At 41.2% G+C, this 17,955-nt stretch overlaps 1 protein-coding gene and 1 long non-coding RNA gene across 3 annotated transcripts in view; one reads left to right on the top strand and one right to left on the bottom strand.

Moving 5' to 3' along the window:
* Positions 1-6,714, bottom strand: part of SLC36A4 (solute carrier family 36 member 4) — a 42,275-nt gene extending 35,561 nt beyond the window's left edge. Inside the window, exon 1 of the mRNA XM_031460540.2 lies at positions 6,543-6,714. Coding sequence (XP_031316400.1) covers positions 6,543-6,594 — 52 coding nt within the window. The 5' untranslated portion in view covers positions 6,595-6,714. The remainder of the gene's footprint in view (positions 1-6,542) is intronic.
* A 69-nt stretch (positions 6,715-6,783) lies between these two features.
* LOC105100557 (uncharacterized) overlaps positions 6,784-17,955 on the top strand; it is an 81,608-nt gene continuing 70,436 nt past the window's right edge. For both annotated transcript variants that reach the window (XR_010383470.1, XR_004139360.2), the window contains exons 1-2: positions 6,784-6,928; positions 7,391-7,514. This is a non-coding gene — a long non-coding RNA (uncharacterized LOC105100557). The remainder of the gene's footprint in view (positions 6,929-7,390; positions 7,515-17,955) is intronic.

Below are 17,955 nucleotides of genomic sequence, written 5' to 3' on the forward strand. Positions count from 1 at the left end.
CACCTAAAAGAATTAGAAAAAGAAGAACAAACAAAACCTAACGTCAGCAGAAGGAAAGAAAAATAAAGATCAAAGAGGAAATAAATAAAATAGAGATTTAAAAAATTAGAAAAAAAATCAATCAAACCAAGAGCTGGTTTTTTAAAAGAGTAAACAAAATTGACAAATCTCTGGCTAGGCTCACCAAGAAAAAAAGAGAGAGGACACAAATAAACAAAATAAGAAATGAAAATGGAAGAATATGACAACAAATATACATATATTCATGTATGACTGAAAAACTGTGCTGTAAACCAGAAATTGACACAACATTGTAAACTGACTATAACTCATTAAAAAAATAAAATAAAAAAGAAATGAAAGTGGAAAAATTACAACCAACATCACAGAAATATAAAATAATCATAAGAGAATACTATGAACAACTATATGGCAATAAATTAGACAACCTGGAAGAAATGGAAAAGTTTCTGGAAATATACAGTCCACCAAAACTAAGTCAAGAAGAAATAGATCATTTGAACAGACCAATCACTAGAAGTGAAACAGAATCAGTAATTAAAAACCTCCCTGCAAACAGAAGTCCAGGACCAAATGGCTTCACTGGGGAATTCAATCAAACATCAAAGAAGAGCTCACATCAATCCTTTCAAACTCTTCCAAAAGGCTGAAGAAGAGGTAATACTCTCAAACTCATTCTGTGAACCTACCACCATCCTGATACCAAAGCCAGACAAAGACACTACCAAGTAAGAAAACTATAGGCCAATATCATTGATGAACATAGATGCAAAATCCTCAACAAAATATTAGCAAACAGAATCCAGCAACACATAATGAAGATTATATACCATGATCAAGTTGGGTTCATCCCAGGAACACAAGGATGGTTCAACATATGCAAATCAATCAATGTGACACACCACATCAACAAGAGAAAAGGACAAAAACCACATGACAATCTCAATAGATGCAGAAAAAACATTTGACAAAATTCAACATCCATTTACGGTAAAAACTCCAACCGAAGTTGGTATAGAGGGAATATATCTCAACATAATAAAAGCTATTTATGACAAACCCACAGCCAGCATAATACTCAACAGTGAAAAGTTGAAAGCCTTCCTGCTAAAATCTGGAACAAGACAAGGATGCCCATTCTCACAACTTCTATTCAATATAGTATTGGAAGTTCAAGCCACAGCAACTACACAAGAAAAAGAAATAAAAGGGATCTAAATTGGAAGAGAAGACGTAAAACTGTCATTATATGCAGATGATGTGATACTATACATAGAAAACCCTAAAGGCTCCACACAAAAACTACTAGAGCTGATAAAAGAATTTGGCAAAGTAGCAGGATACAAGATTAACATACAGAAATCAGTTGCATTTCTTTACACTAACAGTGAAATATCAGAAAAGGAAAGTAAAGAAACAATCCCTTTTAAAACTGCATATGAAAAAATACTGAGGAATAAATCTGACCAAGGAAGTGAAAGACTTACATTCACTAAGGAAATTAAAGATGACTTAAAGTAATGGAAAGATATCCCAAGTTTTTGGATTGGAAGAATTAATACTGTTAAAATGGCCATACTACTCAAAGCAATCTACAGATTTAATGTGATCCCTACCAAATTACCCAGGGCATTTTTCACAGAACTAGAACAAATAATCCTAAAATTTACATGGAACCACAAAAGACCTAGAATTGCTAAAGCAATACTGAAGAAAAAGAATGAAGCTGGAGGACTAACCCTCCCACACTTCAGACAATACTACAGAGTTACAGTAATCAAAGCAGCATGGTATTGGTACAAAAACAGACGTATGGATCAATGGAACAAAACAGAGAGCCCAGAAATAAACCCATAGGCTTTTGGTCAATTAATCTTTGACAAAGGAGGCAAGAATATACAATGGATTAAAGGCAATCTCTTCAGCAAATGGTATTGGGAAAACTGGACAGCTGTGTGTAAATCAATGAAGTTAGAATATTTCCTCACACCATACACAAAAATAAACTCAAAATGGCTTAAAGACTTAAATATAAGACAAGACACTATAAACCTCTTAGAAGAAAACATAGGCAAAACATTCTCTGACATAAATCTTAGCAATATTCTCCTAGGGCAGTCTACCCAGGCAATAGAAATAAGAGCAAAAATAAACAAATAGGACCTAGTTAAACTTATAAGCTTTTGCACAGCAAAGGAAACCATAACCAAAACAAAAAGACAATCTATGGAATGGGAAAAAATATTTGCAAAAGATGAGACTGACAATTTTTAATTTCCAGAATATATAAACAGCTCATACAACTTAATAAGAAAAAAACAAACAACCCAATCCAAAAATGGGCAGAAGACCTAAACAAGCAATTCTCCAATGAAGACATACAAATGGCCAACAGGCACATGAAAAAAATGCTCAATACTGTTAAATATCACAGAAATACAAATCAAACTACAATGAGCTATCACCTCACACCAGTCAGAATGGCCATCATTCAAAAATCCACAAACAATAAATGTTGGAGAGGGTGTGGAGAAAAGGGACCCCTCCTATACTGTTGGTGGGAATGTAGTTCGGTGAGGCCATTGTGGAAAACAGTATGGAGATTCCTCAAAAGACTAAAAATAGACTAACCATATGATCCAGCAATCCCACTCCTGTGCATATATCCAGAGGAAACTTTAATTTGAAAAGATACATGTACCCCAATGTTCATAGCAGCATTATTTACAATAGTCTAGACGTGGAAACAACCTAAATGTGCATCTACAGATGATTGGATAAAGAAGTTATAGTATATTTATACAATGGAATACTACTCTGCCATAAAAAATAATAAAATAATGCCATTTGCAGCAACATGGATGTACCTGGAGACTATCATTCTAAGTGAAGTAAGCCAGAAAGAGAAAGAAAAATACCATATAATATCACTTATATGTGAAATCTAAAAGAAAGACAAATGAACTTATTTACAAAACAGAAACAGACTCACAGATGTAGAAAACAAACTTATGGTTACAGGGGGGTTGGGGGGAAGGGTTGGGAAGGGATAAATTGGGAGCTCCAAATATGTGGATACTAACTACAATATATAAAATAGATAAACAACAAGTTTCTAGTGTAGAGCACAGGGAACTATATTCATACTGCAAGAATACCTTGCAGTAATCTATAATGAAAAAGAATATGAAAATAAATACATATATGTATATGCAGGACTGAACTATTATGCTGTACACAAGAAATTGACACAATATTATAAACTGACTATACTTCAATAAAAAAAGTTTAAAAAAATCATCAGATAAAAATATGTATAAAAAAATACAGTATACACAAACATATACACTCACTCCAGTACGTTGTCATTCAGTCCTATGGCTTTAAATTATTATCTGTATGCTGATGACTTCCAAATTCATTATCTCCAGACCAGACCTCTCACTACCTCTAGACATAAATATAACTACCCACTCAACAATCTGCACTTTCATGTCTAACAGACATCTCAAACTCAGCATGCCTCAAACTGAATTCCTGATCTTCACCACCAAACCCGCTCCTCTTGGCTTTACCCTTTTGTACTGGTTATCTATTACTGCGTAACAACTTACTGCTGTCATCAGGAGGCCTCAGTTCCTTGCACCACAGGCCCTTCCTTATGGCAGCTTGAGCACCTTCACAATATGGCAGCTGGCTTCCCTCCAAGTGACTGACCCAAAAAAGAGACAGAGCTGGGGGGGGGGGGCGGGCGTGTATAGCTCAGTGGTAGAGTGCATGACTAGTATGTGGGAGGTCCTGGGTTCAATCCCCAGTACACATAAATAAATAAATAAACCTAATTACCGCCCTCCAAATAAATAAATAAATAAAAAGAGAGAACAAGGCACAATGTCTTCTAGGACCTAGCTTTGAAGTCAAACATCATCACTTCCACCACAGTCTGTTCATTAGAAGCAAGTTACTGAATCCAGCCCACATTCAAAAGGAAGGAAATTCAAGTTCCTTCTCTTAAAGAGAGTAACATCCAAGAATCCATAGACATATTATAAAACCACCACCACATCTCAGTTGATGGCAATTTCATTCTTCTAGACACTCAGGTCCCTGGAGTCCCCCAGTCTCCTCTGATTCACTTCCACCCCTCATTTAATCTGTTAGGAAATCACTCTGGTTCTACTTTCTATATATATTCAAAGTCTAATCATTCTCTCCCTCCCACTGCTGCTACCATACTGCTGTGAAGGACACGTCCATCTCTTTGCTGAACCGCTGTAATACCCTTCCATGTCTACTTTTGCCCCTTACAGTCTACTCTTCACACGGCAGCCAGTGTGATCCTTTTAGGATTTAAGTCAGATCGTGTCTCTCCTCTGCTGAAACCTTGCACTGGCTCCCCAGTCTCTAAGACTAAAAGCCACAGTCCTTACGTGGACCTCCAAGACCCTACATAATCTGCCCTCATCACCCCTTGGTCATTCTGCTTTACTCTTCTTGGCCATTCTGCTTTACTCTTCTTGGCCTCTTCACTGTTTCTGTCTTTACCCTAGCTGTCCTTTCTGCCTGCAACTGTCTTTCCTCAGATATCCACTTGATGATTCCCCCAACTCTTTCAAGTCTTTGCTTAAATCCCATCTTTTCAAAAAGGTCCATTCTGCCAGTTTACAAAATACTACAAACTGCCCAGCCCCTACCCTCACTCCTGACTTCCCTTATTCTGCTCTTTTTTCGGTAGCACTTTAAGCCTAATACACTATAAATGAACTGATAATTGTCTTTGCTGTTTATTGTCTGCTTCCTCTTACTAGAATATAAATTCTATGAGAGTAGGAATTTTGATCTGTATTGTTCACGAATAAATCCCAAGTGCCTAAAACAGGGCTTAGCACATAGAAGAAGCTCAATGAATATGTGTTAAATTAATGAACAGACATAACTTTAAAAAATTAAAATAATTTCGAAACCTTTTTCAGTTAGTAAAAATGTATAGGGTGAACATCTTCCTGTATGACTTCAAATGGCTATTCAGCATATGACTATATGGCTATATCACAATCTACCTAAACAATTTCCTTTAACTGCACATTTAGATAGTCACCAGATTTTTTCTTTCATAAATAATGTAATGAACATCTATTGACAGGTTATGTGACTTATTTCCTTGGGAAATATTTCTACAAGTAAAAATGCTGGGTCAAAGGATATGTGCATTTTTAAGGATAAACATATTATACTGCTCTTACCAGCAATGCATGAGAACGCACTCACATCCTCCACATCCTCACTAAGATGGGTTTATTCATGAATTTAAAAGTCAGATAAACCTGGGTTTGTATCTGGGTACTGCCATTAATGAGCTTAAAATTACTGTATCTATAAAAACAAGAGATAATTACTGTACCTATCTCACACATTGTTGCAAGGATTAAAGGAGACAAAACATATGTAAAGCACTTAAAACGCTTGACACTCAGTAAACATTCAAAAAAAGTTACGTTTATTTCTACCGTTACTGTGACTTGCAAGAAATCAACTGCAAAGTGCCCTGCACATTACTACAGAAGGGTCAACCTATTAGTTAAAGTATTTCTTTATTCAACTTCTCTTTTAACCGTTTAATCCTTCAGCATCGGATTAAAAATATTCCTAAATTTAATGCATTTAACTGGGAGGAACAATATTATGACTATTCTGATCCCTACTTTTGTTTTCCTTTTGACAGCGGAAACCATAAACTATGTTTCGCATTTCGAGTCGTCCTGAAGATAAGAGACCAGAGGAAAGCAGGAAAACAAACTTTTCCAAGTGAGCCAACTACAGGTATCTCCTGTCCAGTCTGGCCAGCACGTCCTGCTCGCCACTCCTGGGGTGGCAGAGGGTAAATTAAGGATTCACCAGGGACTCCGAATGGGGCTGAGGAGTTTGAAAAGCCAAACTATAACAACTTCCTTAAAGCAATGTAGGAAAAATCCAGTGAGAGTCACAGCGCAGGCTCTGGTTTGCTTTTGATGCGTACACACTGCGCACGCCACCCGTCAACACACACACACACACCCGTCCATTTACACACGCCACCCGTCAACACACACACACACACACACACACCCGTCCATTTACACACGCCACCCGTCAACACACACACACACACACACACACACACACCCGTCCATTTCTGTGAGACGTCGCCTCCGATGTCAGTGATTTTCCAAGCCTTGGCTCATGTCACTGTCCCGGAGAGGTTTGCTTGGGTGGTTTTACATTCAAACCCGTGCCAGACCCACAATCCTGAAAGCCCTGACCCCCAGGAAACCCCAATAACAGCAGGAAAACTACCCGGCGCTTCTCCCCGTCTAGGGACAAGCAGCGTGAAACCGGACGCATGGGGCAGGTCGGCACCCTCCGGGACCTCCGCACCACCTCCCCGGCCGAGGCCGAGCGCGGGCCCGGAACATCCGCGCATCCCGCAGACGCGCATCCCCGCGCCACGTCGGCCGGCGCCCCCGCCCGCACGCAGCACCCACCGAGCTCCTCGCGCCCAGCCGCCTCGGCCGCCGCCGGCGCCGCCGCTTCCATCTCTCCGGGGTCTCCAGGACGCCGCCGCTCCGGGGCGCTCTCTCCCGCCGCTGCGTGGCCGGCGTCAGGCCGAGGCCTCCGGGACTGAACGCCACACGCACCCGGCGCCCGCCTCCCGCCTCCCGGCCTCGCGCTCCCCACCCCGCCCGCGCGGCGGAGAGCATGCGCAGTGGGGCTGCCGGCGCCGCCGACGCTCCGGGGCGCGAGGAGCCCTCCTGGGGTTCCCTGGCGCTGCCAGTGAGGGGCGCTCGGGGTAGAAGACGGGGACGAGAGGAGGCCGGGCTGGAGAAGGCAGGATAACCGGAGAGGAGGGACGTGTTGGAGATAACTGAGGGTAGAACTGGCAGATCCAGGCCTATAGCTCCCTGGCGGGGGCCGGGGGGGTGGAGGGGGGAATGGGAGGGTATCTTTAAAGCTGACCACGTACTTAAATTTGAGGAGCCCATCAATTTGCAAGTCTTTAGCGTTCTATAAGTCACCCTGAAGACTGCTGAGTAGGACGGGATTTGCCCCATCTTGGAGTTCTAACTGCTCCTTGGTTATTGGTCTCTCTCTGCTTCTATTTAGATATAGTGTACCCTCAAATAGCATTAATTTAGTTAAATAGTTTTACTTTAAGGATTTTTCAGTGCCTTTCAAAGATGCTTGACTTAAGTCGCAATGCTGAAAGGAAATAAAGGTTAAGAGTGATTTTATGGATGCAGGGTCAAATACTCACAAACGCCATACATGCATTGTCTTGTTTTATTCGCATGACAAACCGGTGAGGTAATACTAATGTATTTCCATTTTACAGATGTGGGATCTAAGCACACAGAGCTAAGTAACCTTCCCAAGGATAGTGAAGTAGTAAATGGCAAAGATGAAATTCTATCTGCAGCCGGACTTGGGGCTCTCAATATGCAAAGCTTGTCTCTCAGGTAGGTACCAATTAATATTCATCAGTGGACGAAGCAGGCTTCTGGATAGAAATGAAAATGTTTTAATTTTGAAATTGCTCTTTTTTTCATTTTACCGTTTTTTAAAGTCAGGACACAAGACACGACTTTTATTTCTGTCCGTTCTATTTCAGTAGGGTTTTCTGAGGGAAAACTTTTTGTTTTTGTTTTGGTTTGATTTGGTTTTTTTGGTGAGGGGATGTCTAACTTCTGGGATCACTGATATAACTACATGGTGATGGTGATAAATATTTTAAATGCTAAGATTTTAAAAAGTACATAATTACATAATAGCTCTATTTTTCCTCCTGTTGCATCCTTTGTAGATTTTGCTAGTGGTTTGTCAAAACCCTCTGTTTTTCTTTAGATCAACCCCACACACATACATATGCAAACACCAAAGAAAGGTTTTATTTTAAAATGTTTCTGACACGTAACAAAGATGTAAGGAGACAGAGATAAAAGAACTCTTATCTTGGATCGTAACTTGAGGAATAGTCCCTAACCCGTGTTGGGGTGAGGCACCTAGTTAGAGATCAGTGGGAGAGAAGCAGGCATCAGACAGGTAATTGTCCAAGAAAACACCCATTGTAATGAGAAGACTTGGATCAATGTGTTGAAAGAGCAGCGTTATCCTTTGAGTGTTAAAAAGGGATCAAAAGCCATTGTCCTCTAGTCTCAGCATCAGGAAAAGCAGATCTGGCAGAGCGGATGGAAAAAAGGTCTGACTGTGATGGAGGCCTGGGCGGAGGCAGGCAGCCAGGCTCAGTATGGAGATAAGCCACGTGATAGGCATAATCACAAAATTCAGGAGAGCTATGGTTTCACATATCACTACTCGAGAAGATATTCACTGTGACTTTTGCTCCAGGTCTTACAAGTTGGAAAGGGGTGTAAGGGAAAGCTGTGTTAGAATAGAACCAGCATAAAGAATCTGTTTGAACCCTGACAGATTCCTTTTTTTTCCTTTCCTCACTTTAACTTCCTGGATCATAGCTCAGTTACTTCCTCCTTTGTAACCACTGTACTTTGTTCACAGCTCTGTTTAACACTGCTCCTCTTGTATTATAATTATTTCTCTGTCTGAGTCTTATGCTATGCTGTCAATGCCTGCAAGAGAGAAGTTGTGTCTTTGTGTCTTTGTCTCAACAAGGCCTAGCAGAGTGCCCTGCATGTCCTAGTGACTCAATAAATAGGTATTGAAAGTTGTTAAATATAGCCTCATGGATACATGAAATGAAATATTTAGACATCTTTGATTTACCCAAACACATATATGGGATACCTCCCCTTGTGCTAGGGACTGTGCTGGATGCAGGGTCTGTGATGGCAAACGATGCTGGTATGAACTGGAGTCCGTAGTTTGGTATAGGAGCACACGAAAGAAAAGAACTAAACAGACAGTGAAACCACAACTGAATGCTAAACAACCATCGAGAAAAAGACTGGAACCTAGCGAAAAAGGTCTTCTGCAACTGGAAACTTTATAAAGAGGGAACCACGGCACGATGGTAGGAGGGGCGTGCTTGCGATATAATTGGGCCCCACACCCCCCAGGTAGGCGACCCACAAGCTGAAGAATAGTTAAGTGGCAGAGGTCCTCCCACAGGGGTGAGAGCTCTAAGCCCCACGTCAGGCTCCCCAGCCCGGGTCCTGGCACTGGGAAGAGAAGAAGACCCCAGGACGTCTGGATTTGAAGGCCAGCGGGGCTTGGTTCTGGGAGCCCCATGGGACTGAGGGAAATGGAGACTCCATTCACTTGGAAACCGTACACAGACACCCACATGCACCAGGTCCAAGGGCAGAGGCAGTGGTTTCATAGGAACCTGGGCCAGGCCTGCCTGCTGGATTTGGAGGGTCTCCTGGGGGCGTGGGGGACGGCTGCAGCTCACCCAGGGGGCATAAAAGCTGGTAGTGGACATTCTTGGAGTGCTAATCTACATGAGCTTTCCTGGAGGCTGACATCTTGATTGGGTCATTAGCACGAAGACCTAGCCCCGCCCAACAGTTTGTAGGGAAGCCTCAGGCCAAACATCATACAGGGTGTGAACAGCCCCACCCATCAGCAGACTTCCTAGTCACAAAGGCCTCTAGACACAGCCCCACCCACCAGAGGTCCAGGACCAAGCCTCACCCAGCAGTGGGCAGGCACTGGCTCCTCCTGCCAGGAACCCTGCGTAAGCCTCTAGTCCAGCCTCATCCACCAGGGGCAGATGCTAGAAATAAGAAAACAACAATCCCAAAGCCACAAACACATAGAAAGGTAGATGCTATGAGGCAGCAAAGGAATATCTCCTAGGCCAAGGCACAAGATAAAATCCCAGAAGAGACAAGTGATGTGTTTGAGTTAATTCTTACTTTGTGGTTGGCTTTATTCCTTTGATAACTATGTAAGTTTAAAGCACTAAAGCTCTAAACGTTCTTAGAAACAATGAACAATACATATATATAAATTAAAAAATGTATGTGCAGTTAAAAAAAAGGAAATGATCTATCAAGTCATGAAAAACATGGAAGAAACTTAAAAGACATATTACTAAATGAAAGAAGCCAGCCTGAAAAGGGTACAAACTGTACAATTCAACCCAGTGACATTCTGGAAAAGGCACAGCTACAGAAACAATAAAAAGATGGTGGTTTCCAAGGGTTTGGGGGGAGACAGGGAGGGATGAATACATGGAGCACAAGGGATTTTCAGGGCAATGAATTTATTCTGTAGGATGCTATAGTGGTGGCTACATGTCACGATGCATGTGTCAAAACCCATAGAATGTACAACATCAAGCGTGAGCCCTAATGTAAACTATGGACTTTGGCTGATAATAACGTGTCCATGTTGGTTCATCAATTGCACCAAATATGCCGCACTGACGAGGGATGTTGAGGGTAGGGGAGTATAGATGTGTGGGTGGGGAGGGCTCTGTGGGAACTCTGTATTTTCCGCTCAATTCTGCTGTGAACCTGAAACTGAAAAAAATAAAAAAGTCTATTAATTTAAAAAAAGAACTAAAAACATAAGCTATGTAATGGCAATTGTCAGTGAAGAAAATGGAAGCAGGGTGCTACTGGAGAACCTGCTTTAGATTGGGTGGGCAGGACAGTCTTCTCTGAGGACATTTAAGCTGGCACCCCAAGGTAAGACGGTGTCGGTTATATGTATGTAGGAAGAAGAGCAGTTCAGGCTGTGAGAATAGCCTTCCCCATTTTTCAGACGGAGAAAGAGTTGTGTTTTAGACATGTTGATTTGAGACACCTGTGGAACATCTAGGTACCATTACCTTTTGTACAATAGCTGGATCTCAGACGTTTCTTTGTGTGTAAAATAATTTTACCAACCTCACAGGTTGTTGTGAAGATTTAATGAGGTAAATATTTAGAGCATTAGTCCATTGCATAGTTCATAGAAAGGATCAAATAAACAGCGTATTAGTTAGGAATTTTTGTTGCAATAGAGAGAGAGGCCCGCTTAAACTAGCTTGAGACAGAGGGGGAATTTGAGGAGGATATTGAGATCCCCAGGACAGAGATGGCACTGGCGTCAGGAACAGCTGATTTTGATGCCTCTGAGATGCTCCTTCTCCTGTCATGGCTTGTCTCCGTGCATCTGCTTGTGTATCTGTGCAGGTTTTTTGCTACTGAACTCCTCTGCTTCTCAGGTTCACCTGGCAGGAAACATGGTTCCTCAAAATTCAATTTCTACGTTTTATAAGTCAGGTGTCCAGAAAGATACTAGTTTCTTTTTTTTTGGTTTCAGTTTTAAAATTTCTCGGGAAAGAATTGTGATTGAATCACCTTGGATCAGGTTCCCATCCTATAATAGTCATGCAAGGGGTGAACAGGGTCATAGACATGGTAGGTACTGATGAAACCATGTAGGTGACAGTGTGGAGAAGGGAACAGTTTACAAAAACAGAACCTGAGCTGATCAAATCCTAGGTGTCTACTCTACTTTGACTCCTCTTTCACTCTCTTACATTTTCAATGTAGACAGATATCATTCACTCTCTTGTGTTTCCAATGTAGATAGAGATAATTTCTCACCATCTTCTAACTAATGTCCACCTTAATGACTTCTGTATTCTGTTGAGGAACTCAGGGAACATGCTGACCAGCACTGGTCCTCTTAAGAGTTTCTTTGTTGGAGTAATCATTACTGATAACCTTACTTTTATTACCAATATGTTTGTTTTATTTAACCGATTTATTAGAGTAAAATTAACTGAAAACTCAGTGCCTGGAGGAAAGAGATTGCAAGTAGAAAAAGTTTAGCTAAAAAAAAAAATTCTGTGATAGTCTCAAATAAATTTTTTTAAAAAGTAGTGCATCCGTAAGAAAAGAATAGAATGTTATAGAAAAAGGAATGTTCAGGAATGGGAAGTAGAACAAAAAGATAAAAAGAAAAGAAAACAGGAAAAAAAATAAAATTAAGGATTCTTCCAGCAGGTCCAAGATCTTAATTCAGAAACTTGAGAGATAAAAGAGAGGAAGAAAAATCAAAGTAATAATACAGCAGAATTTCTCAGAATTGAAGACTGTTTCCAAATTAGAAGAATTACTTAATAGACATGGAATGCCCAAGACAGCAAATGAAAACAGACTTAAGCCAAGACATATCATTGTAAAAATTTTAGAACACTAAAAATAACAGGGAGATCCTAACACTTTCTTGAGATGAAAAAAATAAAAGGCAAGGTGTGTGTACCACATCCAATTAGAATTACATCTAACTACCCAGTAGCAACATAAAAAACCAGAGGACCGCAGGGCATTGCATTGCACCTTAAACACACCCACCCTGGAATCCCATATCTAGCCAAACTATCAGTCAAATGAAAGTGTAAAATAAATACATTTTTAAGACCTGTAAGAGGTCAAATGGCATACTTGCTATGCTCCTCTCCTTAGAAAGCACAGGAGGAATGCTCCATCACAATTGAGGAGGAAACCTAGGAAGACGTTGCCATGGGATCCAGGAAACCAGAGATTCCACACAGGAGAGGTGAATCCCAAGAGAAGGCCAGAGGGAAGCTCCAGGTCACAGCTGTGCAGCTGGCCCAAAGAGCAGGCAGTCCAGATCGGGGCAGAAGGACAGAAGGCACCAGGAGGGGATACCTTTAAGAACAAAATGTTGATGGGACAAACTGAAGTGCAGTGCGCCATCTTCCTTGGCAGTGAATAATACATGTAGAGTCGTACTAATAAAAGCACAAAATTGGACTTTAACAGAGAATATATTACAACTTTGGAGATGTGGGTGGGGTGGAGAGTAATATTCTATATGAAGGCTCTGTAAAAGAGCTAAATTCTCACTCTTCATGGTTGAGAGAAAATAAATAATATCTAAAACTGCAAAATTAATACTACCACAAGCATATTATTTAGAAATATGGAGGTAAATACCAAATACCATACTTCCAACAGAGGTGTTGGAAGTGGTTGCCTGTTGAGAAAAGGAATTGTAGGGAGAATGAGTCAAGAACTTGTTTTTCATTATGTCTCCTTGGATTCTTTAAGTACGCGATAAAACAAGCACTAAACTTACAGAAAGGGAAAGTCATGGTCCTTGCCAGTTACTCATTTTTGTTAAGATGAATATTCAAGAAGTCATCTGTAATGTGAAGTTTATAATTTTTTTAAACTTATGTTTTCTTGTTCTGAGGTTATTTTCAAATTTTTGGTTCTTCATGTCAGTTATCTCTATGGCCAGGGAGATGGCTGTCAGAATCTGCTTGTGAATGGCTGGGAAAGACCCTGAAGAAAGTAGATTTTCTGAAAAGTCCTTTGAAATTTTATAGTCAAAATGAGAGGGTACGTTCTTGTTAAAGACAGCTGACCTACAAGAAACTGATTTTTAAAATATGAATATACTCAACTACTGCTATATCCTGCTTTAAAATTATGTATATGCAGAATTATATCACCAGTCTTAATAAATTATGTCTTTTTTTCATTTGGATTGGGAAAAGGTAAATTCTCCACATAGTGTGACATTTATTGAAAATGCTGAATTGAAATATTTGTTGTTTCATTGATGGACCTAAGGACTCCCTAGAAAAACATAATACTTCAGAGAAAAAGGAAGGCCAAACTGAGGAACTGGTAAATAATTAGAATTATTGTTTACTCCCAGATCAACCATACTTAGTGTCTTTTCCCAGAAATTTGGAGCAATACAGTTAAGCTTGGAACATGTACCACTGAGCATGCAAGGCAGTGGCATTGGAAAAATCCCCTTGGCTATAAGCAGACTGAAACATATTTCTGAAAATGTTCAGAAAGTTTATATTTATAAAGCTTTGAACATTTCTGAAAAATTCTTGAATTATTTGCTCTCCACCCCACAAAGGTGGAGCTAGACTTTGAAACCTAGTCCGTGTATTCTCTTCTTTGATGTGACGATTGTGACTTCATACCGTTTATGCACTGGGCAAAATGCTGCGCACCTAAGAGCACTGTACAATTGTCTCGCATCTCCCACCTTGCCCTGGGCCCAGAAGGCTGTCCTTTGTAGAATGTTCAATGGGCTTCCAGTTTGTTTTGATCACTGGAGTCAGTGGGAGGAGGTCATAGGACAGAGGTGAGATGGGTCAGGAATTCATCCCTCTGGTACCCTCCTTACTAAGGTGCTGCAGGATGGCCGTATCCCTCTGTGAAAGTCACAGCTTCTGTCTGGCAGCCCTCTCCAGGGTCCCTGTAAATACTCCTCCTGTTGTGGGCGGAGGCCTAGAGGCAGGAATGCTCCCCCTCCTCACTGCCTGCCCTAGGATGCCACATCCTTTCCTGTTGGTGTTCCTAAAAACCCGCCAGCCCGGATCATTGTAAACAGTTCCCCTCCTCAGGTCTCCTCAGTTAGCAGCTTGTGTGAGTGTTTGCCATCTGTTTCCTGGTGAGACCCTTATAAATGCACATACATAACCTTATTTACTTCCCTGAAAAGACTTCACGTGTAATCTCCAACTTACAAATGAAGAAACTAAGAGTAGAGAAGTTAAGCGATTTGCTCAACATCCACCAGTAGGCTCAAGATTCAACTGCACTGTCTCCAGAAACATTTATTAAAGCAATGGGAAATCACATCTCCATGCCAGAAAATTCTTAAAATGTGGAATCTTGTGGGCTTTCATGGCCACGTCAGTAACTTGTTGGGGATGGTTATTGTCAGGTAGGACAGCAGTTACTGAAGCAGCTGTTGCCTTGATTTTGGCCAAACACCCAGGCCCCTGACCAAAAAAATAAAGCACGCTGGATAGAGTGGGATCAGAGTGCCAAGTGAGAGCCCCTCTTGTATGTCACTCACTCTGCCTATCCATCCATCATCTCCAGCCTCCTCCCTTTCTTCAGAGCTGTTAAATTGGAGTCCCTTCCTCTCATTTTTCTTCCCCCGTCCAGTTCCTGGAGGGCCCCACTGAGGATATAGTGTCCTAGGGCCGAGCCATCAGATTGTAGATTATCTTGGAAAAATTGTCCATCGAGGCTCCATTTTTCTGCCGTTTGGCTGTGGGGCGAAGATGGGGCTAAAAAGAGGGAGTAAGATGGTAAGAGCTAGGTTTGTTTAGTTTAGTTTGATCCCCTAAACCAGATTCTTGCTCTTTACCTTTTCTTCTCTGTTGAAAAGGTAAGAAAAGAAGAGTCCTCACATCACAATGGTCTAGTTAATTTTGTTAAAAGTAGTAATAGTAATAAGTGAATTGCATTCATAAACTACCTCATTTATCCTACACACAACACTAGGGGGCAGGTGTTATATTACCCTATTTTTCAGTTGAAAAAACTGAGGCTTAGACATTAAGCAACTTGCCCAAAGTTCCACGGCTGAAAACCAAGTTCAACTGCAATGCTGAGAGGCGTGCTGCAAACCACTGAGCCTCACGGCCACACGAGGGAGGACCTGACTCCTATGCTGGTGAGTCGTGGGTGCACTTCCACCCTGTGGACCACTGGTTGGTGGTGTGATTAGAGCGTTGCACATGTCTGTCTATCCATTCTCATATAGCTAATGAAAAGTTAGGAAATCAGTTAATTGAGCTTCAGTTGGGGCTTACCTCTGACATAAATGTCACTACTTACTGATTCAGCACTGTCCTCTGAAAATACTGCTCTTTGAAGGGCAACAGAAAACGCGAACTTCATGACAAGTGCTAGGAGACACACACTTACTTTCCCACATGTTATTTGTTCCTCTTGGTATTTAACATAAATGGTAAGAAGGCTTTAAAGCTTGTACTTAAATAAATCCCAAGTGACCCCCAGAAGGCTCAAAAGAAAAAGAGTGCTTTCAAAAATGTGCTGCTTTCCATTTTAAGTATTATGTATTGGTTAAATATTAACCTACACGGAAATTATTTAACCTGTGTTGTCTTCTCATGAAACTGTTGTCATGCTGAGTACAGAAGTCTGGGTTTTCTCTGGACACTAAGAATTCATGATCCTCACGTGTAAAATTTAACTTGATAAGTCCCCTCTGTTTCAAGATGTTAACATCATGGTCTGTTCTGGGATTTGCTCTGACAGGCTGTGTCAGTCAGCTTTTGTGTAGCGTACTTCTTATCACAGTTCAAAGGGAGTATGTGAAAGACTCACATATGGTAAGTGGGTCACCAGAGACACATCCTAGAATTCCTGCCACTTAGAACACTTTCCATGGTGATCTGAGGAGCTGGCTCACAACTCAGTAACACGGAGCGACACCAGCCGCGTGGGGGAGGAGGAGAACCGCACCTCACTGGGGAAATCTGCCTGAGAGAGGCCGATCCCCCGTGGACCTCGTTAGAGAGCGTAAATACAAACACACAGCCTGCCTTTGGGTAATAAAAAGAAGTGGCGTGGAAGTTAGAAAGCTTCCACTCAGACGGCAGGCGACAGATGTTCCAGGCAGAAGACTGCATTCCAGCTTATGTCATCAGAAGTTTATAAGACGAAGTCCTTGGAAGAAGGTACTGTTTTAAGAAGAGAATGTCACCAACCTGTTTCCTTTAAGGCCAAGCTGGTAGCCAGCCACATTAGGCTCCATTTATATGGTTCTATTCCTGTCAGTTTTGTTTCTCAGTCATAATAACATGTAATTGTTTGTTGTTTGATTTTTTCCTTCATGAAACAGCTAAGCACTTTGACCTGGTGTTCTCAATAGACCGCATCCATTTGATAATAAATTAGATCAGTGATTGATTTCTTAAAGACGGGCTATTGTATTAAGTCAGAGAAGTGAGAAATTGACCAAAGAACAGTTCATTTTGCATAATATAAATGTTTCCTAATTCACTCTCTAATCAGCTCTTTGGATCTACATTAATTGTGTCCAGAAATTTTTTCCTGTCTAACAAGTCTGACTTTTATCTTCATTGGCAATCATTCACATGTGGCTTTTTAAGGAAATAAAAGACAGGTTATTTATATCACAACATTTAGATTTGTAAAAAGAAGGCTTTTAATTATAATCTTTATTTCCATGTCAGTTAGCAAAATTTGATTCTGAGATACAGAGATCCAGGTGTAAAATTTGCTTGGCCTCACACCTTCTGGGCTTGGGCCAGTACAGTATGGATAGGGACAGAGTAGACTTTCCACTCATGGGGCAGGTTTCCCATGCATGAGGGTACCTCCTAGACCTGACCATACATTGCAGCCTCTCAATTGCTGTGCACATTCCATAGCTTGGTTTCTCCAGGCGTGTCCTGGAGTAAATGAAGCTCTAGCCCAGACTAGGCTGAATTCCAGGTTGTTACAACTGAGTGGTCAAAGAATTCCCCCAAAAAGGCTGCTCTCCTATATGCTGCCCAGACCTACAGGAGAGCATGTTGTTAACTGCTGCTAATCACAGGTATTGGCTTCTTGCAGGACTCTTTTGAAACACATTTAACTGGTTTATAAAGATTTGCTGCTGACACATCTACTGTCTTTGTAATTCTTCTCTTCTTTTACTGTTGACAAAGAAATATAAACCAGGAAACATTTAAAATGTGTGCCCTACAACAGAACGTTCCGCCAAAGCTGGAGTAACACCACAAGCATATCTTAATGCCTTACATGAATGATCCTCAAGCAAATTGCTATTCCCATGCCCCCTTTTCCCTCTCCTTCCGCAATTTACGTTATTATCATCATTGCTGTAACAGATTATCCATTGTCCCTTCTTTTTCTTTCACTGAAATACAACTTCTAATGGTGCACGTGGCGACCTAGCCATCTCTGGTATATGACTAGACTCTGGCCAATGAGATCTGAGCAGAAGGAATATGTGCAGTGTGGTCCTCGTACCACGCAAATCAGGGCAACACTCCAGGGACAGCAGGAGCCTTGGCTCCTGATAATTTCCTAGAGGAGAGCTGGGCATAGCATCTTGGACTTTGATGTGAGAGAGAAATCTTAGTTAAGTCACTGTGTCGCTGTCACCCACAGCTAATGAATATGAGCTTTCATATGCAGA

Source organism: Camelus dromedarius, chromosome 12, assembly GCF_036321535.1.
Source record: "Camelus dromedarius isolate mCamDro1 chromosome 12, mCamDro1.pat, whole genome shotgun sequence".
In the NCBI taxonomy this organism is placed as follows: Eukaryota; Metazoa; Chordata; class Mammalia; order Artiodactyla; family Camelidae; genus Camelus; species Camelus dromedarius.